This window comes from Acartia tonsa, chromosome 8 (assembly GCF_053477335.1).
Source record: "Acartia tonsa isolate MP-2025a chromosome 8, ASM5347733v1, whole genome shotgun sequence".
In the NCBI taxonomy this organism is placed as follows: Eukaryota; Metazoa; Arthropoda; class Copepoda; order Calanoida; family Acartiidae; genus Acartia; species Acartia tonsa.
This window is the reverse complement of record NC_137267.1, coordinates 39,035,881-39,059,768: the sequence shown is the minus strand read 5'-3', so window position 1 is coordinate 39,059,768 and position 23,888 is coordinate 39,035,881. Positions and strand designations below refer to the sequence as shown.

Sequence of the window (23,888 nt, the reverse complement as noted above, 5' to 3'; positions counted from 1 at the left end):
CAAATGGACGTCAGGTAATAGAAGACCAGATCTAGGCGTTAAAAAATAATGTTTGAAAAGCTTTTAAAAATCAAGAACAATTATATAAAAATATGCCAACATATAAAATAATAACTATTGGCAATATGCCTCGGTTACAAATGTACCAAATAATTGGTGAAAAAGAAACATAATAGTGAATATATATATTTTTTTGATATAGATTTTTAATAATACAGAATTTTTATTTCACATATATAATTTACATGATCTTATTTTATATAAACTTTAATAAATGCTTAGTAATTCAACAAACCAAAAAATGCAAAAATTAGCCTCAAAATAATAATAAGTAGAGGCTTTAAGAAAAGGTGTATATTTTATATAGATAATCTGATTTTTATATCAATGAAAACTTGAAAAGGAAAGTACTTTGGCATATAAAAAGGTTTAATAAATGCTCAGAATTTCAACAACAAAAAAATACAAAAATTGGCCTCTAAATAATAGTTCATAATTAGACTCCAAGAAAAGGTGTATTAATTTTTTTAGTCTTGATTTCGACCAATGATGTAAGGAAAGTACTTTAGCATGTAACGAGGTTTGTTGTTCTATAACTGATATAAATGGCACTTAAAACATGATATTTAAGACAACGATTTCATTATTTTTTAATAACACTTAATTCTTGACTGTCAATTTCTTAATTTTTTCCTTTTCATTTTCTTTTATTCAGGCCTTGCATTAACAGTTTCTAGAGATGAAATCCGCGAATCAATTCTATACTTCATTATTCATGGAGCTGGGGGTTTCTTCAAAATCTCTGAACCCGACCATTTCTGGAGGGTATTTACCCAGCTGTATCACTTCATCCCTGGTCACATAGATTACTATAAGTTATTGTTCAGGGGGTAGCTTATTTTGTACCAAATCGAAAATTAATGGAGATATAAAAAAAAGTATTTGAATAAGACACTTTTAAAAATCAGACGAATAGAATAATTTTATCATAAAAAGTTTGGTTGTCAATAAATAAAAATCAGCAAGCTTTAAATGGACGTACATAATTTTTGGCAACGATATGAGTTTATTACTACGATTTCTAAATCGTAACTAACTGTTATAGAAATTATCGTGCAACGTTTGAAATCTTTAAGAAATTCTAACATTCTTAACTTTAAAAAGAGCTATCTGGTGATTGAGAAGCCCTAATTATAGAGAGTCTTTGCTTCTTGTCCCCAAGGGACATACAAATGACGAGAAAGCATTGTAATTTTTTTTGAAATTGTTGAATAAATGAAAACTAGGTGCCTTTTTTCAAAAAGGCATAAATAAAATATAGTAATGTTTCCTGGTAACATCTTGGGGCATGTAGCGCAGCAAGGGACGAATAGACCAGGAACACAGGGTCTCCATTAACCATTCCTGAATAAATAGAGATAACCTAGAGACATACTGTCAGAATGCTGTCTAAAGGTACAACCAATACATCTCATTAATTGAACCATTTTACAGATCACCCGTATCTCGTATATAACAAAATGTAAACAGTTTTTGTCTGCAGAAAATCCCTTTCTAAGTTTGACGAAAAATGGGGTAAGATGGACCAGCTAAATATATTATTCTCTATTATATCTATTCCAGAGGTGGATTCTTTAAAAAAAATTTGCCCCGCTAATCGCCTAGTGGGGCAAAAATGTTTTTGTAAATCTACAAAAATTAAATAAAATCTTATGTTCATAACCCTCCTATGATTTTGTTTAATTTTTGTAGATTTTTGATGTGATTTTGGTGGATTGTTTACGAAAATAATTTTGCCCCACTAGGCGATTAGTGGGGCAAATTTTTTTTAAGAATCCACCTCATCAGAATACAATCTTCCTGTGTATTCAAACAAAAGTAATTTAACTATAAAAATTTTAGGTATAAATATTGTAAAACAAGAAATGTTATAAGCAATGAAGTCAACATCCATTTGTAACGAAGCACGAAAATATCATAAATGAACTAACGAGCAAAGTTATAAAGCAGATGTTTAGTTACTTTAAAAAATCAGTTGAAACCAAGTTAAAAATATGCTGTATGCTCAAGACCAATCAAGACATCAAAAGGCTTTGCTATTAAGAATAAATACTCAAAGATTTTATACCTTATCGACAAAAGCCACATGACAACTTCTGAGATATTTTCTGGCCTGTTTGTGGGTAATGCATTCAGCATTATCAACCAGAACAGCTTTCTTCACATTATCCTTTGTAAACTCTTCATACTCTTTCACAGTTCTTAATAAAAATACTCTGTAGTTTACAATTTGTGGTTAAAACGTTTGGACAATCAACTTAATGAAACAACCAATCAAAATTCGATCAAATTCGATTGTGACGCCAAAAAATAAAAAATGGTATCATAAAACATGGGAATTAGTGTAATAAACAGTTCAATCTCCCCATCCCTTCCTCCCTTGGTTTCACAGGATCTTTACTATACACGGTTTATATTTACCAAATAATGCTTGAAAAATTTTAACTTACTTAGCTCCTAGTCCAGTTACAAAACTAATCATATCATTTCTTGGTATTGCCGTTATCTCACCAACAATCTAAAAAACCATTATCAGTTTAATTTCAAGACAGGAAAACTTATTATCTACTGATTTTTTTAAGAACCAACGTCTAGTCATTAAAAACTATGTATATTCTAGGGTGTAACGGACAGACTAACTTTTTGGGCAACTCATAATTTCCACATGCGCCCAAAGGTGTATATTCTGCACAAGATAAGTTTTCTTCAACACAAATACCCCTTTTGTTGATTGGAATTACTGGTGGAAATTTTAGACAACCAATTAACCCCAAAGTTTTAAAGGCATTGAATGAGAGACCATATTGATAAAATTTTGTGGACCAGTGTAATATTATTAACAATCAAATGTTATCTTCTTTGGAAATTAGTAAGAATGAAAAATCATGTTTCCCTCAGAATGTTAATGACAGGCAGCATTCGTTTAAAACACAAGGAACACAGGATAAGACAAAGACATCTCCAATGACGATACACAAAATTACCCCATCTTAAGACTACATTAAGTGGTTGAAACGATTGGACACTCAACTTAAACTAACCAATCAAAATTTAATAAATCTCCCCAAAGTTGTTAAGCCAGAGTATAAGAAAGAAATCATAAATTATAATATAAACTTTGGGGACTAGTATAATAAACAGCTCATTGTCCCCTCCCACCATGAAAAATCACGCATTTCTACCAAACTTACCATTATCTGCCAGTCCTTTAGAAGATCATGTTGATTATTCTGCCTGCCAATTCTTGACAGGTATGGCCCTGGAGTTCCATCCAGCTCAGCATCCAACACTTCAAACTTGGATGGGTCTAATAATCTGAACAAATCATAGTCATTAGTTTTGACTTTATGAGTATTTTATAAATTTGAAATAGCAATATATTATACAGCATTATTGGAAAGAGGAGTGAACACAGTGCGATCTTTTGCCAAAAAACGGGACATTTACAGTAGACAAAAGTAAACTTTAATAAATAAGCTTGTATTTGAAGAAATGATGTAATTTCTTTTGCTTTTACTCGGAAATAACTTAAATTTTGCCTCTGTTAACTTCTAATGTGCATTTGGTAAGTACGTCTTGCTGTTTTGGAGGAGCGAAGCTACCCTATTTTTAAAAAATCTATAAAACTTCATAACTTTAGTAAGGATAGGAATATTTTAACAAAATCAACGTCTATGTAAATATTTCTTCAATGCAAACAATGTTTGTGAAAAAGAATATAGCGTCAGGTGCACCCAGTTCGAGTCCCGGCATTTTTAGGTAGGTCCAGTATAAGTAAAATAGGACACTTATAAGGCATGTTTTTAAATATTTTTTTTACAGATATAAACAACAATAACATAATTTTAAAAACACTTTTGATTTTGTGTTAATACCTTTATTCTAAGTCTAGCTATCTTCATTTAAAGTTTGTATAAGAATATAAACATAATTACTTAAATTATATTCTCTCTCAAACGTATATTTCTCTCTCTCTCTGATGCGTATATAATGTTTTTGCAATATTATAATTAATCTCCAAATTTGAATTTCTGCTGGGCCAAAACCAGTTAGAACTACAAATTTTTTTAGAACACATGAAATTTAGCAAATTTAATTGCTAAAATAAAAGTATTTATAAGTCATCTTTATTTAACGACTCCTTTATCCCTTATATGTCCATTAAAACCGCGGGAACGGCAAAAATCGTTAAAAATCACGCCAACGTTGGCAAATAACGGCGAAACGGTTCGCAAGAGGCAAATGATGCATAAGTCAAGAAAGATCCGCCTTAAAAAGTTTGAAAATATTGCAGAGATGACTTTGGGCTCTAAAATGACTACTTCCCCCTCTAACGAAGGAAAATTTGAAATTAACAAGAACGAAGGAGGCCCCAGGTTGTGAAAACTGTTTTATACACAATACATGTTGCATATTAATATTATTATTGCAAAACCCGGGGCCTCCTGGCCGTTTTTGGGTAAAATGGAGAAAACTGATTTTTTGGGGTTAAAAATCTCAATATTTTTGGTGAAATTTTCTCACAAAATGTCAATTTACACCTCCAAAAAAATTTTTTTTTAATTTTTCTTTAATTAGACATTGGTACAGGTATCTGAAAAGTACCTCAATCAAAAATTATTTGCATAAGCTGAACATAAATGTATTTTTTGTTGCTTTGAAAAAATTGTGTAAAAAAATCTGGAAAATCATCAAAACTAAAAAGAAATATTTCACTACCCTTTTTAAAAATGGCATAAATCCGCCAAAAGTTAATATTTTTTCAAAAATTTCTTTTCTAGCTGTCTACTTTCAGCCATTATTAGGTCCTAGGATAGATAAAAGTCGATTTTAAATTTTTTGGATGTCCCGATTTTTTTAAAAAGATCGCACTGTGGTGAAGCGATCGTTTATGGTAGAAAGCTTATTTTAAGAGGTAGAAAGCTGCAGCTGCATCACATTAACGTAAAAAAAATAGAGGAGAAACGAGCTATATGTGCCTACTTTCAATTGGGTCTTTGAAAGCAGAGAAACATGAATAAAATTACTACCTGCCAGCGGCTAAACTCTCTTCACACCAAAGGTTGGAAACTAGCATTAATCCACGTCCTATGGCCTTAAATAATAATTCAATTGAACCAGGGAGGATGGGGATAATAGATTTAATTTACCCTGCACTGGTACCAAAAGTTTTATAAACACAATTTGTTGGCTTAAAATCTTTAAGCAATTTTATCAAAACTTGATTCGGTTGTCGGTTGTATAATCCTCAATATTTTCTTCCAATAATTTTAATCTACATAAGGGCAGGGGTAATTTTGTCTATCGCATTGAAGTGAAAATACATCAATCTATCTCCATGATTTTAAACCTTAAGATCGCAATGACACTATACATTGGTATTTTAATAGAAAAAAAATAGTTTTGAATGGCGGAAAAGTGTACAATCAGCAAAAGTATACCTGCAAGTATTTCAGTGTTCTTTGGGCATACAAGTTCTTTTCAGTTTTGACAATAACATGCGTGGTTTCATCGTTTATACTGCCCTGTAGTATCCCACACTGGAATTTCATTATAAACCTAAAATATTCATATTATGTAACAGGGGTGTAAATTTAGCACAAGATTTAATTTCCCCCTCCCTAATGGAAAAATATTTTCAGTAATATTTTTTTTATTTATTTTCCCCCCTTTCGGCTTCTTAGTTTTTGTTGAATAAGTTAGCAGATTTATCTGAAACGAATTTGAATTGCTTTCCTAGATTTTATATTTTGATCATGATTGGGTCAAGTTTCGACAAGCGAATGCGCTACGCGACATGCCACAGTCCTGGGTTATGTCATATTTTAATTACAAAGCAGCTTCGCATTTAAAAAAAAAGGGAAAACTCAATACCTTGTAACAACTTCCTTTTTAGTCAATGGTAGATTTGACATGACAAACTTAGCATTAGTCAGCTTTAAAGGAGAACAACTTTTGGTAGATTTTTTGTGGCCAATTTTTGTTAAGCTTGATGTTTGGTCCTCTTTCTGACTAGCAGGATCCAGCAAACTTCTGGATTCAGGTACACTCTCTTCTTCGGGTTGCGATACATTTACCTAGGTTTAAAAGTTTTAAAGTGCCTTTGTCTTTGTAGTTTACAGTGGAACCCAAAATTTTATAACCACGGTAACTTATTTGTTAGTTCAAATCAGTTTAGTGTTTTTTATTGAATTTTGACTGGCTAATTCCAAATTAGTGTCCAAACTTTTCCACCAATAATTTTCATTAAGAGGGGGAATGACATTAAGGGGAACTATTATCGTTCCCTTTCTATCCATAAAATTTTCTTTCCTTACCTGATTATGCTGTTGATCTTGTGAAATAATACTAATGGGCGGTGCTACGTCTTGGCTTATTTGATTACTACCGGGTGCAGCTACATCTTGGCTAATTGGATTACTTTCAGGCACCACATTTACAGTTTCATTCCTCCCAGTTTGAAGGATATTTCTGTTCACCCTGAAGAAAAAAATAGTCAACAGTTAACAAAAATAGAGACACAGAGAAAAGATAGATATAGCTGAAATCAAAGTCAAACATGATTAAAATGAAATTTATTACAGGGATCTAAAGGGATAAGAAAATGTCCGATAAATTGATGCACATTGTAAATCAGAAATTAGATTAAAATTGGTGGTTGAAAGGTTTGAACAAAGGAAAAATTCAAAATTCACTGAAGTCCCCAAAGTTGTCAAGCTAAAGAATAAGAAAACGTTATCATAAAAGTTTGGGGACTAGTGTAATAAACAGCCCATTGTCCCCTCTCACTCTCACTAAGATCTTTAATTAAATGTTTGATACACTGATATCTCCCCCACCCTCCTTATTATTTTTGAAATGACTTGAATAAGGGGCGGGGGTATCAGTGTTCAACAAGCACTTTGTGTGAAAGTACCAGCTGCACTACTAAAAACAAGGACAAACCTGTGAATAGGAAGCTCTTCAGGCGTGGCAGTAAACATATCTTCTTCATCACTATCTCTGATTCTTTTTACATCCTCATTATCAACTCTCATGTCATCATTGTCGTCAAACTCAATTTTGTCTGGAGAAATGAGCATTGTTTGTGTCATCATTTTCTCTATAGGACTCGCCTCCCTTTCCACTGGCGGTTCCTTAAAATATTTTGTTCGTTTAATGGTATAAAATTGTTGTCCTTTCAAATATAAATATCTTAACTATAAATTCTTAGGTAAAAGGGGGGGGGGGGGGGGGGGGTTTAATGCAACCATCTCGTAATCAATGTATAAATGGCACTTAGAATTCGAATTTCGATATAAAATGTTGCATGAGTAATCCTTGGTAGGTCTATTTTCCCTAAATCGAACAAAAAGTTGGAAAAGTAACGTCTAACGGCTGGCAGCTCAGCCGCTTAGTAATTTTTTGGCTTTTTTCTATGTAAATAAATAACGAAACCTCTCTCCACATAATGCTCTTTTCCGATCTAAAAAGTTTTTAAACGATTCTAGCCGGTAATTGCTAGTACTAGAAATCTAAAAAAATATTTTTGTATCATTTCACATGATTTAAAGCAAAAATATGTTTTAAAATGTTGATTTCTACGTAATTTTTGACAGATTTGCCCTAAAAATAGCCAAAATACGGCTAAACGGCTGAGCAATTAGCTGTTACTTTTTCAACTTTTTGTTCGATTAAGGGAAAATAGACCTACCAAGGATTACTCACAGGGGTGTATATTCTGCACAAGATTTATTTTTTTTCCCCTGCTACAAATTTTTTTATTTTTTTCCCCCCTAGATTTTTCTTAATAAGTAGGGGGGGAAATAGAAAAATATTTAAAGAACTCTATATTTTATTTATTTTATCCCTCCTACCTCACATTTTTTTTAGTTTTTTTAACCAAGGAGGGGGGCGAAATGGAAAAAATGTTTCCAGTTTTCTTAATTTTTACATTTTTTTTCCCCCTCCAATCACTTATTTTTTATTTTTTTCCCCCCCCCCTGAGCCGGGGATCCCATGCAGAATATACACCCCTGATTACTCATGCAAAATTTCAGATCGAAATTCGAATTCTAAGTGCCATTTATACATTGATTACGAGATGGTTGCATTAAACCCCCCCCCCCCCCTTCTTAAGGTATAACTATACATGCAAAGTAAATTAAAGATAGGTACCTTGCTTTTAGGAGATAAAGCTGGTCTACTAGACATCCTAGAACCTGTCAGGACAGTACTGGTATCATGGCTAACCACTGACGGAACCTGTCTTGATCTAAATTGCAGAGATAAATGGATAAGAAAATTCTAAAATGCCATTTTTTTCTCGCAAATATTCCACAGTTGTGTGTAACCGTTTATTCAAATGCGCTTATTTAATCAAACTGTTCTTAATTATGACTAAATGTATGTATTCATATGAAATGGACATAATTAATAACAGTTTAACTTCATAAGCGCATTTGACTTGACGGTTACAAACAACTTTATGGAATATACGCAAAGACATTTGAAGACAGCTTTGTGTTTGTTAATATATGATTAAAATCCTTAAATGCGAAAACGTGAATAAAATACCCATGAAACTGTTGCTTGTTTTTATATCCATTTATCTCTGCCTTGCTCCAGAAAGTACAGTACTAGTATTTGGACTGGACAGAACCTCTCTGGTCCTGGCAAGACTGGTCTGCAGGTTGTCCACCACTCCTGCAGCTCTTTTATTGCTGTCCAGTATTTCCTGAAAGTGGTCAGTTAATATCTACAGGGATTTGGTTAAGTCTAGATTTTATTTAAAAATATGTCAGGGATGTTATGTATATTCTGCACAAGATTAATTTTTCCCCTGCTGAAAAAAATTCATCTCCTCATAATTCTAATGAATTTTAGTGTATGTAGATGAAAGGACAAGTAGCTTTATGCTGAATTTCAAAAATTTCCCGTCCCCCATACCTTCGATTTTGGTCCAATTTTCAGAAATTTTCATGGAAAGAGTATCAAATATTATCACCGCCTGCAAAGACTATAACTTATGGTTTACCTGTGTACATAAATGGCCATCTTCACTTGTGGCTGAGTCACGTGACCGTCTCTCTTCCTTCCTTGTGGCATCTGACACTTTACCAATATCACTTCCTAAAATTCAGATTTATTTGTTGTTGATGGAACAAGAATGACAACATCCATATAAGCGAAGCACTGAAACGGTAGTACAAACGGACATTAACACTTGTATAGTGTCTAAACTGAATAATCAGAATATAAAAGTATAAGATTCGAAGCAAAATTGTAAGTAAATTTTTTGAATAACTACTTGATACAGGATTATGTTTATGGACATACTTACATTTTTAGGACTTGATTATAGAGTTGCTTAGCTTATAATATTGTTCTTTGTTGTTCCAGGAATCAATATACCAAAAATTAGATCAAACGGATAATTAGATCACATAAAAAATTGTTGTTAAAAAAGTAGAAAAATCAACATGTTTAAAATGGACATACGGACATTCTGGTAATGATTATAGAGTTGCTACGCTTTCTAAATCGTACCTAACTACTACAGGAATCATCATGCAAAGTTTGAAATCGATAGGACAATTCTAACATGCCTAAATTAACGAATAAAAGCTATCTATCTCGGACGGACGTACCGACCCTAATTATAGAAAAGCTTCGCTTTTAAAAAGACATAAACACAAACATTTTACTAATCTTGCAAAGACAAACCCCACAAAACCTAGCCTCGAAAAATTTTTAAAAATCGATAAAAACAAGGATGACAACATCCATAAGTAGCGAAGCACAAACAATTAAATAAGAATTTAGATATTAGTTGTCAAAAGCATGTATATTAGGAAAAAATCACGAAACCTTTTCAACATTTGTTTGTAATTTCTTAATATTTATATTTCAGTACTATGATAAACTGACTGATGGTTAAAGTAAATTACTTAGTGGATGCTCAAAACAACGGGAAATTTATAACTACAAAAATGTAAAAATGAGGAAAAATGTAAAAATGAGGAAAAATGTAAAAAATATAAAAATAGCCAAAAACCTGAAAAAAGGCAATTCTGACCGTCATAGTTGTTTTCTTTAAATGATAGAAAAGGGGGGGGGGGAAATGTGGTGACTCGTCACACGACATACCAGCAATTTTATTTTGGGTGCTACTCCCTTAGGTTTAGAGATAATTGGATGAAATCTTTTGGGCTGGGTCACTAATTACCCAAACTATTGGTATCTTTAAAAAAAAACGGCGGCGAGACCGCCGCTCCCGCCGGCCGCCGCCGTTTTCCGCCGCCACCAAAAAATTTTTTTTATTGCATTTCTCGCCGAATTAGGCAATTTGGAATCATTTGAGACCATGTTATTTTTTTCAAAATTTTTTCCCCTTACAAGCAACCCTGCGGGGGGACTTAATCATTTTTTTCAAATTCTCGTTTATGAAGGTATATCTTAAATACAGTATGCTACTCCCTTAGTTTTAGAGATAATTGGATGAAATCTTTTGGGCTGGGTAACTAATTACCCCAACTACTGGTATCTTAAAAAAAACACCGGCGGTGGGACCACCGCTCCCGCCGCCTGCTTCCGTTTTCCGCCGCCACCAAAAAAAATGTTTTTATTGCATTTCTCGCCGAATTAGGCAATTTGGAATCATTTGCTTGTAAGGGGAAAAATTTTTGAAAAAAATAACATGGTCTCAAATGATTCCAAATTGCCTAATTCGGCGAGAAATGCAATAAAATTTTTTTTTTGTGGCGGCGGAAAACGGCGGCGGCCGGCGGGAGCGACGGTCTCGCCGCCGGTTCTTTTTAAAGATACCAATAGTTGGGGTAATTAGTGACCCAGCCCAAAAGATTTCATCCAATTATCTCTAAAACTAAGGGAGTAGCACCCAAAATAAAATTGCTGGTATGTCGTGTGACGAGTCACCACATTTCCCCCCCCCCCCTTTAATTTTGATATCTTTAACTGAAAAAATTTTGGAAATCGGACCATAAACACCATAGGTATGGAATAAAATGTGAAAAATTCAAAAATAGCCTAAAACCTTCTTAAAGACAGTCTGACCGTCATAGTTGTTTTCTTAAATCGACAGGAAATTCAATTTTGATGTCTTTAACTGAAAAAAATTTGGAAATCGGACCATAAACACCAAAGGTATGGAAGAAAATGTGAAAAATACAAAAATAGCCTAAAACCTGCTTAAAGACAGTCTGACCGTCATAGTTGTTTTCTTAAATCGACAGGAAATTCAATTTTGATATCTTTAACTGAAAAATTTTTGGAAATCAGACCATAAACACCAAAGATATGGAGAAAAATGTGAAAAATACAAAAATAGCCTAAAACCTGCTAAAAAGCGGTCCGACCGCCATTGATGTTGTATAGTTAATTGTGCTCCTTAATAATAGGAATGTTGTCAAAAAATTTCAGCCTTTTATCTTTTATAGGAGCCGAGAAATTTACGTTTCCCCCAAACTAAGACGGACAGACGGACGGACAGACGGACATGTCAAATTATAGAGTAGCTTCGCTACTAAAAACCCGGCAATGATACGCCCAGTTTGAGTAGGATAGATAAGACATCTTATCACTAATAGTACATAGACTTACAAAACTCATCGAAACGTCTGGGAACTATCCTCAATAACTTTTAATCCAAATTCTATGTAGAAAGTTTTTTTTGTCTGTAGCTTTAAACTTATAACTTACTGAACCGATTTTGTTCTCCATGTCAGGCAAGTTTCACATAGAGCCCGAGATGATTTTAGGCTATTTTTTACCCTTTACCTCTACAAAAATAGAGAGGTCTTAGATGCCAGGGGTAAAGCCGTAAATATAATAAGATTTAAATGAAAGATCTTTAGTTTTTAACTTGGATTAGTAGAAGTTGAGACATGTATATTATGTTATCATTTGCAAAATGTAAAAAACACACATACAAAACTTTAGAAGACCACCATTTTAGAGGTTGACGGCCAAAAAGTGTTAAAAAGTTAAAACCTTTGAGAGTGAAAAAATAATAAATACCTGAAATAACTTGGTAGTTGCAGACTTCCACCAAAGGTTTTCTTCCCTTTAGAGATTGGCGTTTCTTCTTGACATTGTTTGTCTGATTTTCCTGGGAATCTTCAATTACAATAACATTATCGGAATCCTAAATGAAATATTTTCCAAAAATAATTCAACGTTTCTTTTCCATATGAAAAGCAAAACTAGGATGACAACATCAATAAAAGCGAAGCTCTGAAACGGTAGTACAAACGAAAACTAAAACTTGTACAGTGTCAGAACTGAAAAAGCATAATATAAATGTATAAGTCTAAACAAAATTTACCTGGAAAGAATTTTGAAAGGTCAAGCTTGTCTTTGGTTCTTTTTTGCTAACTTCGTTTGGAATATCAATAACATCCAACTTAGGAAAAAGAATTATTATAACATTGTTTTCAGTGACATTATTATTCAATGGCTATCTTCCTCCCTATTTCATTTAAAAACAAAAAAAATATGAGGTTGGGGGAAAAATGTAAAAATTAACAGAACTGAAAGCATTTATTTCTATTTTTCTCCCCTCCCTCTAAAAACCTAAAAGAATATGTTGGAGGGGGGGGGGGGGGGGGGGATAATATGAATAAAGTACCTAAAGAGTCTTTATGTAAAATGTTTTCTTCATATTTAATTGACAAATCGATAAAAAAAAGTCGGGACACAGCTACTTTTAACACTCCCATTCAAATAAGTCCCCAAAGCCAATAAATTACAGAACGAATTATAAAAGTTCGGGGGACCAGTATAATTTACGATCCATTGTCCTCTCCTTCTCTGGAAAACGTTAAAAAAAACTTACTTTGTCATTAGAAGATTCTTCATCTGTCTCTTCTGGTGTTCGAATCCTAAATTGAATTATTGTTAGTGTAGAGCAGTTATACTTATAAGATACAAAATATATTACTTTTGGTTACGCCCCTAAAGGCCTCTAGTGTCTTCTGAAGAGGGGTACCCTCCCCCAAAATAGTTATAAACCTTCCCAGGAACTATGAGAATCTACAATGTAACCGAGAATCATATCGGTTTAGTGGTTAGCGAGATCCTTTGGTACAAAAAGACAGGTAGACACACAAACACAGACAGTTATCCTTTTACTTTATTATAAGGATTGAATTTATATACGAACTAGCTGCTGCACCATTAGCATCTAGGGACTCTTAATTAATAGAGAACAGAAAACTAGCCTAAAACCACCCAGAGATTTAAATCTAAAACTAACATATCATAAAACCATCCCGAGAATAATATGAAGCTCTCAAAAAAAAGGAGAACTTAAACAGTTTATTAAATATTCTGACAAAAAAGAATGTTAGTACTTTATTTAACTGGATATAATAACGACAAAAAAAAATCCTCTCCTAAGCTTGGATGCCCTTTAAAAATGCCATACCTCTTATATCTTGATTTAGGAACTTCATCATGGTTGGAATCATTTGAAAGTTCTCTTTTTCTACTCTTTCTAACCGGTGAATCTTTAACGTCTTGGCTTGGAGGTACCAGCTCTTTCTTTTCTCGTTCCTAGAATATAAGCTTTATTGGCATGCAGAGCAGCTACACGAAAATCCACTAGACATTGTCAATGTCGTAGTAATTTAAAAAGATAATTGTCCCTTTCTTTTTATTGAAAATCACTGCCAGCTGCCGCAGTCGACGGCTAAAACAGTCGCGAATTTTTATGAAGAAACTTTATTTTCCTATTTCAATATCCAGTTATCCGGTATTTGAAATGAGCCGGATATCCGGTATCCGGCCAAACCCTAGAGAACGTGTTTATGAAACTTTGAAGACTAGTATCATTTACAGTATATTTATATCCCTTCTTTATAGCAAGTCCACTAGTAAAGGTTTTACAAGTTAAAACCATCTCACCTCTTTTTCAATCAGTTCTTGCAGTGCAATTCTAGCAGCTTCTTGACTTTTAGTTTCCTTATCCTGCGAGAAAATATCAGATTTTCCTCTTCCCAGTACACCTATAAAAAATTTAACAATAAGCAAATCGGGTTGTTCAATGAAAAGTAAAACATTTTATTATTATAAAAATTATTTACTTTCCAGTATGGCTTTAAAACTTTTAAACATCCGCTGGAATAGAACCGGTTCTCAGACATACTGAAAAATCATTTACAGCATCGTATTACAAACATTTTCCCACGAAAATTAGAATTTTAATCTCCGCGGAAAGCTGTTTATAATACGACTCGATATTAACTATTACCAAATGTCCAAATGTCGTGAAATTAATCGAATGAAGATGATTTTATATGAGGACTTCTAACACATAGCAACTACTTATATTTATGAAGTGAATTTTTATCTTATTTATAACTGGTGCAAATAAACAGGGATTAGATAATGGACGATAAAATGATGATAAAATGTTTTATCCTTCATAGGATTGAAATTGGACAAAAAGTTTGAACACAAGTTTTAAAACAACCATTGAAAATTCAATGAAAATAACCCAAAGTGTATGAGCATACAAACAATATAATGTGATTATACAACTTTGATTGCCAGTGTAATTTACAATCCAATGTCCCCTCCTTCCCTGGAACCAAAATGTAACGACGTACAAACAATTAATATAGTTGTTACATCAATAAAAGCAAACCTGTCATAAATTCAGAAAACTGATCAGGATCAGGGAGTTCCTCCTCATCAAAAGCTGTGGCTCCATTGTCAACAATTTTATCATCAACCATATGCTGTGTGTTATCTGAACAGATATAATCTAGATAGATACTATCTAATTCAGCAAAGAGGAAAAAATAGGAGGAACAATACAACCATATTATTGGTTCGAAAGTGTACAGATTTTTTACGAAGGGAGAGATATTTTTTTATTTCCGCACAAAGGGTCAGCTATAAATAATTGCATTAAATTGGACCGTCTAAAAAACGATTAGGTTTCATTTAATCTTTATATATTATATTGCATAAGACTTTTAACCGTCGACCCAAAAATAAAGATGCATATATACCTTGATCCATATTTGTGCTCAGAAACTGATCAATATGATCATTACGTAGAACTGGAAGGTGTGCATCTACTTGGAAAGGTATGAGGTCACTATGATCTTTATCTCCGTGTAGCCAACTATAAACCTGAACAAGAGCAATTTAACCATAACAGGGTACAAGGGACCAGGATTCTGACAAACAAGTAAAAATTTACCCACAACCCACTTCCTTCTCCCCCCTTTTTTTACCCACTTCCTATTATTTACAGAACAAAACAAGTTTTACGCCATCATTAAGCCACTAAAATATCTAAATTTTCTGCAATTCAAAAGCAATTTATATGCAATATTAGGGCCCTGACCAAAACGAAAACAAATAAGATTCGATGGACCTTTCCCTCAAATTGCCAACCGAACACTCACCCCCCCCCCCGAAATTGTTGAAAGCTTCGTCAGAATAAAATAAGTTATAACCTTCTCCGAATCTTCCTCTAGCTGTCTTTGTTTTTCTTTGATAAGATCTTGTAAGGTCGGCCAACCTGTTTTTATAAACATTATTTACACTTGTTTATTGGGTCTCTATTAAGCTAAACCTACAGGTCATTCATTGCTGTTATAGAAGTCTATTTTATAATCAAAGGTGAAAATATTTCAGAGATGATTACTCTTTAATAAAACATTCCAAATGATCATTAAGACTGCATAGTAAAGTACATACAAAGACTTATTATCTCTCAAATACAAGGCCTTTGTTTGTTCTTTTTGCCACCTTTTTTTAGACTTTTTTTATACAGACAAAAAAACCTTCTACTTTTTTTATGATGCGATTGAGGAGATGTGAAAAATCCACTGTGGCTAAAATTCCGTCAAAATAATTTACCTTTGCTACCATATTGTTTATCCGCCAAAAGCCCCAACTGCAAAAACTGAATTGGCTGGTCCCTGGGTTTGGAATTTTCCATAGACAGCCGTCCAACAATCTTAAAATCAACACGACCCTAAAAATAAAATCATTGTTTTTGGTACTTCATCATGGTTGATGCGGCTATTAGTATCGAATCTTTTATAGGAACATAGGTTAGTAGAATATTTAGAGACAAAATATGTTAATGTAATTTCTTTAATATGTAATATGTAGGAAAGAATAATGTATCTTAACTCAGTCTTCGAAACTCGGAGGGGGGGAGGGGGAGGCATGAGACTGTAAATTATACAGGTAACTTTAAGTGTTTTCATAAAATTTTAATTGGATGGTACAAACTAGAAGTGATAAAACATTATTTTTGTTTCTCTTAATTTTGAGTGTTAATCAAATTGTCCAAGGTCATCATCCAAGAACACGGAAAAAAATAAAATCGACATTTCCAATTCAACTAAACTTTACGCTGATCAACACTAATGTGTTCTTTGTTTAGGTAAAGAAGATTCAACATTAGCTGTCACTCAAAGTACAAACAAAGTTACAATAATAAATCTTCAGAACAGTTCCATACATTAATTCATAAAGATATATCTACAGAACAGTTCCATAAATAGTCAAGAATAAGTCATAATCAGGATGGCCAGAATGTCGTCTTACTTTGTTGTTTAAATGATCTATAAGTCGGGATATATCACAGAAATCAATGTATAAGAAATCATCAAATGTACCTGTTTCAGAACAAGCTTTTTATAATGCGAGGTGAGTGAGTTTATGCCTTTATTTATGTTACAATGAACCTATCAAAACTACAACCAAAGAATACCTGCTTGTTAATCTGTTTCGCCTTTTTCTTTGCAGATTTAGCTTGAGAACCTCTTGGTGTATTGACCTTCTTATTCTTTGCAGATTCTGGCGTTTGTGGATTTTTCGGTTGGGAGCCTAATTGCAGCCTTTTGGGGGTTGCTCTTGCAGGTGTAGTTTTTATCTTGGTTGCTGACCTATAATTAAAGCTATTAACAAGTGTACAAAATTGTTAACCTACGTTTTAATTATTCTTAAAGGCCATGTAGAAGTAAGAAGTTATATAAATTTTACAAAGAACGCAAATATTTTTGGTTTGTAAATTGTGTTAAAAAAAATTCTTTCAAACTAAATGGGTTTTTATAAAAAAAAAGCCTCACAAACAATCGTTAAATATGCTTTTGATAATAAAAAATAGCATTATTTTTAAATACCTGGGTGTTTTGGGAGAAGTTTGTTTAGTTGCTCTTTTAGGAGTAGTTAAGTTCTCCTCCGTTTTTCTGGGTGTTTTTGATCTTGTAACACGTCCAGAATCATCATCTTGTGGCGGAGTTACAGGTCTTTTGGGAGTAGCAGTTTTATCTTTAGGCGTGTTGGGTAATTTTCCAGCATTGTTTTTGGCTTTCTTCCCTTGGGGTGTTCTTGATCTTGTCACCCTTCCCTCTTGTCTTGTTGGTGTTTTCGTTACAGATTTTTCAATTTCTTTTTTGGTGGATTTTTTAGAATTTTCATTTGCGCATTCTATATCGTCTGGGTCCAATTGCATTGATTCTGGATCAGGAATAGCTAGGATGTCACTGGTGCTGACTTTGCTGCGAAAAGATTCAAACTTTTTGTCCAAGGCCCTAAAATTAAGTTTGATACGTTTATTAAAAAAGCAGTAATAACATTTTAACAGGCAATACAATGAATATAACAGTAATGATGGAGCAAGTGCCTAACAGTAATGGATTTATTATTACTTGAATCGTACAGCAGACTATCATATAATAAAGTGAAACTTGTATTTGGCTAAAATAACAATCCTCCCCATTCCTTCCTACTGGATAAACATTACCATATTGACCAATAAATGATCTCCAAGTTAGCAACCTAAATTGACAATTTTTCCCCTGCCATAATATCCAAGTATAGTCTATGTCCATTCTACCAGTATTTTAAAAAAGTTCTTTATAATGATCTTTTTCTTATAGAGTAGAAAATGATATTAATTCTGTTAATGTAATAAAAAATAACAGTAAGAGAAGAAAATGAAAACATAACATAACTTACTTCTTCTTTTCTCTTTCCTCCATGTCAACAACTTCTTGTATCATATCACTTGTGCTTTTGTTGTATGAAGAATTTTTCTAAAAATATGACAATATTTAATCATTAAATGCTAAAAAACTTTCATTATAATGAAGTTATCATACAGTAGTTCTATTACTACTATGGCAATTCTCATCCAAGTGTAATTTGAGTTTTTGAATAAAATTGTGATCTCTATCCTATTTTAAAATTTGTTTCTTGGATTCGCACTGATATCCAAGGTACTTATATTGACATCTACATAACAAAGAAAATAAAATAAAATGGTGCTTGATAGAAATTGCCTTTAGGTCAACCATCCAGTCATAACTGTTATATAATCACTATTGTTTATCAGAAAGTTGGGAAGTTTGATGCTGCGAATTCTTGTAAATCCCTACCCACTTAAAGGAGATGTGAATTGTAAAAGTAAGTGACAAAATAGTTACAAAACAAGAATTGCAATACCTTGGTTTCAATATTATTTTCATCTGTCTTGCCAGTAACACTTTTTCGTCCCTTCAACAGCTTTCTATTGTTTGTCTTCTGGCTTTGGGTGGCAGAAAAAATGCTGGGGCAGCTTTCAACCTCTGGAAGGGGGGTCAGAGAACTTTCTGCGTCGGCCTTCTCAATTTCATTGTCAATGTTCTCTGTGTTCTCCTGGTTCTGCTGTCCTTGCCCCATTGCAAATTCATATTCTTCATTCTACAATAAAGAGATTTGGTACTTTTCCTCATAGTGCCATAAAGTAAAAAAACATTTTAAACCCCCCCCCCCCTTTTTTTTTCAATTTATTTCATTATAGGTTTTCTGTGCTCTAAAATAAAATGCACTGGAAGAGAAATTGATCAATATTTTACTTAAAAATTTTAATTAGGATATAAAAATTTAATGATATTCCTGTTAATTTGCTTTCAAAAGTTCCATCAGAAATAAATATTCATAAATGAAATTGGTTGCCTTTCTCATACAAAAAAATGATAGGATTTAAAGAGACTGATTTTATAGACTGGTGAAAAAGTTGCAGAGATTTCTTTCACAACTAAACCACGAAAGCCTCTAAGATGTTCAGTTCATGAATTACCTTTTTACTTTGTTGGGTTGGAATTGGCAGACCATATTCATCTAACATAACATCAGAGTCCTGCCATAGATTGATAACTAATATGCAGAGTGACCACTCAAAATTTACAAATATATAGTACATTTATAGTACATAAAAATTTTCATATAGTACCATATAGTACACAAAATTTAAACTAATATAGTACCATTTAGTACCAAATATTAAAAAATAGTACCTATATATCTTATTAAATAAAGTAGTAAGGGTTTTATGTCTGAAGCTTAAGATCTCATTAACTACTGAACAATTGAGTTAGCAATTTTAGGTAAGCTTCCCTGAGGTCGTATGTAGGTTTTGGGCTATTTAATTTTCAGAATTATGTCCTGGGATGTCCTAGAATCTAGGTACTTATCTGCTAGTCTATAATACAAAGAAGCTTGATGTCTGTCCGTCTAAAGATTAAGAATTTGGTAACTGCTGAACTGAATGGGCACTACTCTCCAGGGAATATACATACTGGTCATATAGTGGTTTTAAGCAATTTTTGTGGGGTTGGTAAATCCTAACCCCCTCAAAAAAAAAGAAAATGACATACCCCACAAAATTTTTTCTTGTAAGTAAAAAGTAATTGCTGAACCAATTGGGCTCTACTCTTCAGAATATTTGTACTGTTTATGTGGTGGTTTTAAGCAAAGTGTGGGGCAAAGCCGCAGAGAAAAAAAAACCAAATAAAGGGGATAGGAAATTCCCCTTAACGACCCCCCCCCCCCAAAAAAAAAAAGAAATTTCACCCAAAAAATGGGATATTCCTAGTAATTTTAAACAAAAATAGTTTTCCTTAAAACTGAGGACTTTTTTAAATGAAATAATAAGGTTTTTGTGAGATGATGATGGAGCATTAAACAATTTTTTTAATTGGTGGAAGAACCGAACACTAGAAGACTTTTATTCAAATAAGTCCTAAAATTGGAAATTTATTGCGTAATTAAAGGGACTGTGAACGAGAAAATTTCTTATCAGATAATCAAAGTATGTCCAAGATTGGGGAAAAATTTCCGGACTATATAAATGTGCGGTTACTTGTCTTTTTTTCCTTCTATAGCTAACACTAAACTTTTGACATAGTTCTCAATTTTTCACAACAGTTAAGCTGACTTTTAATACAATCCTTGCTTTAAACCAATGTATAGTTACTTAGAAATTGATAAAATAAGCAATAATTTTTATTGAATACCAAATACAATAACAAAGCTAGAAACAGGTTTTTTATTAGTAACCAAGTAACTTTAGATGGCCCACCTTTAATTAAAAATTTGTAAATAATAAAGGTGCAATATTTATTTATAAACAGTCTGATAAAAGTGTAAACTAATTCTCCAAAGTGGGTTATTTATTGTCCAACAAAATAAAAAAGGATATTATTATTTTAAATAACCTCTGAGTTTCAACCCTTTGTAGACAGTGAGTGTTAATAGGACGTTTTTGGTTGATCAGTGTAGTGAAATGTGCTTAGAAAATGTTAAGATTTGATAATCAGATAAAATTTTTTATGTCCATACTCCCTTTAAAGATGTCGCACATAAAGGTATTACTTAAAATTTACAGTGAGGATCTAAACCTATACATTTCACCGACTCAGAATTACCAATTTTTTTATAATTCAATGGGCGTGCTGTTCCAACCAGTTCCTTTCATGATATAATGACTATTGATACTCAAAAAAGTGTTCTGGTTGCTTTTGATCAGCAATATGTCAGTTTTGATTTTCATAAAAAAAGGGAAGGGTTCCCTCTGGAAGAGAAAATTTTTTCTTCTTTCAAAGTATGGCTTTATTTACCTTCCTGAAGAGTAGATTAAGAATAAAAAATGGTTTATATAAATATTGACCCTTGAAAAGTTATCCTTAAATAACTCAAAATCTGCTGATTTTGCTAAAACATCCAAAATTGTCAGTCCTTTGAGGATACCCCTTTCTATGATCAAAATCTTTAAAAATCGTTTTTTTAAATTCTTTAATATACTCTTCGGATCTACTGCAGTTCACGGTAAAATATTGCTGGTAAGCAATATTTCCAACAATCTATAAATTTTAAAGGCTGCTAGCTGCCAAAAGGCTGAACGTACAGATCATGCCCGCACACTGCACTGTTTTAAGCGGCATAAGAAGGCCTACAAATAATCTGGAATAGCCATAATTAATAATGCATAATTATCTTGCAGTGCTGAGAAATGCGCGAAAAAGACCTATTTTACGCGTTTTTTCTTCAGTGAAGCTTTCCCTGTACATAGTTGGATCTTGGCTATTCCAGATTATTTGTAGGCCTTCGTAGGCCGCTTAAAATGGTGTGCGGATATGATCTGAATATTCAGCCGTTTGGCAGCTAGCAGCTTTTGACTAAAAATTTACAAAATTTTGACTATATAGTACATAAAGTACATATAGTACACAGTGGTCACCCTGAATATGACATTTTAAAACTTTTTTTTCTCTTTAACTTAGGTAATGGAAAGAATTTTTAAAATTATTTCTAAAAACAAGAATGACAACATTCATAAAAGCGAAGCTCTGAAATGGACAAACGAACATTAACAATTGTAGAGTGTCAAAACTGAATAAGCAGAATATAAATATATAAGTTTAAACTAAATTTTAAGTTTATTTGTTGCCAAACTGCTAAAATACAGAATACTGTTTAGAGACATACTTTCATTTTTAGGACTTGATTATAGAGATGCTTCGCTTATAATATATTGTACTTTATTGTCTTAGGAATCAGTATGCCAAAAATCAGTTACATTGGATAATTATTTTACATGAAAAATTGTTATTGAATAAGTAAAAAATCAGCATGTTTTAAATAACTATATTACACCAATACACATTACACAATAACACCTTTACACAAGACTATAGTTATCGTTTCCTGGGACCCATAGAAGTTAGTTTGTCTGGGAGGTTTACCATGTCGGACCCCACTACTGGTTCCTGCCTGTGGGGATTCTTTACCAACCTTAACACATGTCAAATTGATTTTAAAAGCCAGATTGTCTCTAAACAGGTAAAAATGAATTTTTTTTTTTTTAGGGTTAGAAGTCAATTTATAAAACAAAATATGGCATCCTTTGAAATGTTATTAACATATTTGAAGATAAAAGATGCATGTTTTGTTTTTTAAGTTGAACTCTACCGAACTCTTCAAAAAAACTTTTTATTCATTTTTACCTGTCCAGAGACAACCTGGAGGCCTGCAACACCTGAACCTTGAGGCCAAATCCAAATTTTTTTTAAATACAAGAAAAATACACCCCAAAAGTAACTTTTTTTCTTTAATAACCTATCCTCTCACTCCTAAGACAAAGTCTATGCACCCTGTTTACCCAAGTGTCAGATCCGACCCCCCCCCCCTTAATCTAACGTCCTTTTTAAAAGGCAAACCTTAGTTTCATACCTACTAACTGCATTACTATGCGTTAAGTCAAATATTTGCACCTATTTATGGCAAGGCATTTCCCTTCCTCGTACTATTGTTGTCACGACTCTCACCTAGCAATAGCATAATATACCATTCGAAACGTCTCTAGCATGACGCGATGTGGTCTAGACTCGAACCCGACACCTCTACTAAGATCGTGAGGACCTACCTTGCTATTGTTCATTGTTCGTTCTTGTAATACAGCCTCTTGTAGCATTTCAGATAAACCTATTATCAGAAATTAAGGGATAATCAAATGGCCAATGAATTTTGTACAAAATTTATAAAAACATTTTAAATGTTTGGACATCCGCACGGATCCTACGTTATAAGACAACGTAGGATGATTTGAAAAACCCCAGTGTGATGATGAATAAAATTGCCCGTCTGTGAAATAATAGTTACTTCTCGCATCGTATTATAAACAGCTTTCCGCTAAACAGCTTCGGCACCTCGGGGCTAAAAAAACTGGTTTTAATCTTATGATTGTACATTTTTATATTCGTAGAAAGTTGGATATAATACGATGCTAGACATAGTTTTTTCGTATGGATGAGAACCGGTTCCTATCCACCGGATTCGAATGAATACGAGAATAGTTATTTCTCGTATCGTATTATAAACGGCTTTCCGCGGATAAAGAATGTACAATCATAAGATTAAAACTAGTTTTTTTAGCCCCGTGGTGCCGAAGGCATCGGCTAAAAAAACTAGTTTTAATCTTATGATTGTACATTCTTTATCCGCGGAAAGCCGTTTATAATACGATGCTAGACATAGTTTTTTAGTATTCATGAGAACCGGTTCCTATCCACCGGATTCAAATGAATACGAGAAAAAATATTAATGTAACTTTTTCTTCCAAATTACTGAAAATCATTATGTATAGCACATTTCTTTATCCATTAAGTCCTTTCCTTTGCCGCCTTCGGTACTAACACCAACAAAAGAGATATCATCGGAATCACTGGAGTTGGTTGTGTGCTTCTCATTCACTATTGTCATATCATTGTCAACCTTCTTGGTTTCTAATTCATTTGAAATTGATAATTCTGTAATTTCTTTAAAAGAAAACTGTCCTCCAATTAACTCCAATTAGTTTATGAAATTTTTGCTAAAATGTTCTCAAAGTTTCGGTAGGTATTGAACCATTAAGTTGCAGGTAGAATAAACAATTAAGCAAAAATAACAATTAATATAAACTCTTCAAGAAACAATAAAGTATGCTAGAACAAGGACTTAATGAGTTAGGTAATTTGGGCTTAACAGTAGGTACACAT

At 32.9% G+C, this 23,888-nt stretch overlaps 1 protein-coding gene across 1 annotated transcript; it reads right to left on the bottom strand.

Annotated features, from left to right (window-relative positions):
- Positions 1-170: 170 nt before the first annotated feature.
- LOC145326923 (uncharacterized) lies at positions 171-23,666 on the bottom strand. The gene is made up of 30 exons (XM_080170372.1): positions 23,528-23,666; positions 22,778-22,838; positions 22,063-22,146; positions 19,154-19,216; positions 18,538-18,774; positions 18,052-18,128; positions 17,214-17,624; positions 16,802-16,976; positions 15,937-16,054; positions 15,531-15,595; positions 15,078-15,201; positions 14,708-14,812; positions 13,966-14,066; positions 13,487-13,614; positions 12,896-12,941; positions 12,386-12,463; positions 12,079-12,205; positions 9,077-9,171; positions 8,658-8,776; positions 8,218-8,314; positions 7,006-7,196; positions 6,378-6,540; positions 5,935-6,137; positions 5,502-5,619; positions 5,091-5,155; positions 3,252-3,375; positions 2,511-2,578; positions 2,129-2,261; positions 1,336-1,404; positions 171-858 (listed from the first exon to the last, which is right to left on the bottom strand). The coding sequence occupies exons 1-30, from the start codon at positions 23,611-23,613 to the stop codon at positions 760-762; spliced, it is 3,630 nt and encodes a 1,209-aa protein (XP_080026498.1). The 5' UTR covers positions 23,614-23,666; the 3' UTR covers positions 171-759.
- Between the last annotated feature and the right edge of the window lie 222 nt (positions 23,667-23,888).

Excerpts from the sequence above, each read along its gene's own strand:
- LOC145326923 (XM_080170372.1), bottom strand. The coding sequence starts at position 23,613 with ATGACAATAGTGAATGAGAAGCACACAACCAACTCCAGTGATTCCGAT. Across the intron at positions 13,615-13,965 it reads AAGAACTGATTGAAAAAGAG|GAACGAGAAAAGAAAGAGCT; the intron begins GTGAGATGGTTT and ends CTTATATTCTAG. Across the intron at positions 859-1,335 it reads GCTACATGCCCCAAGATGTT|ACCAGGGATGAAGTGATACA; the intron begins ACCAGGAAACAT and ends GTAATCTATGTG.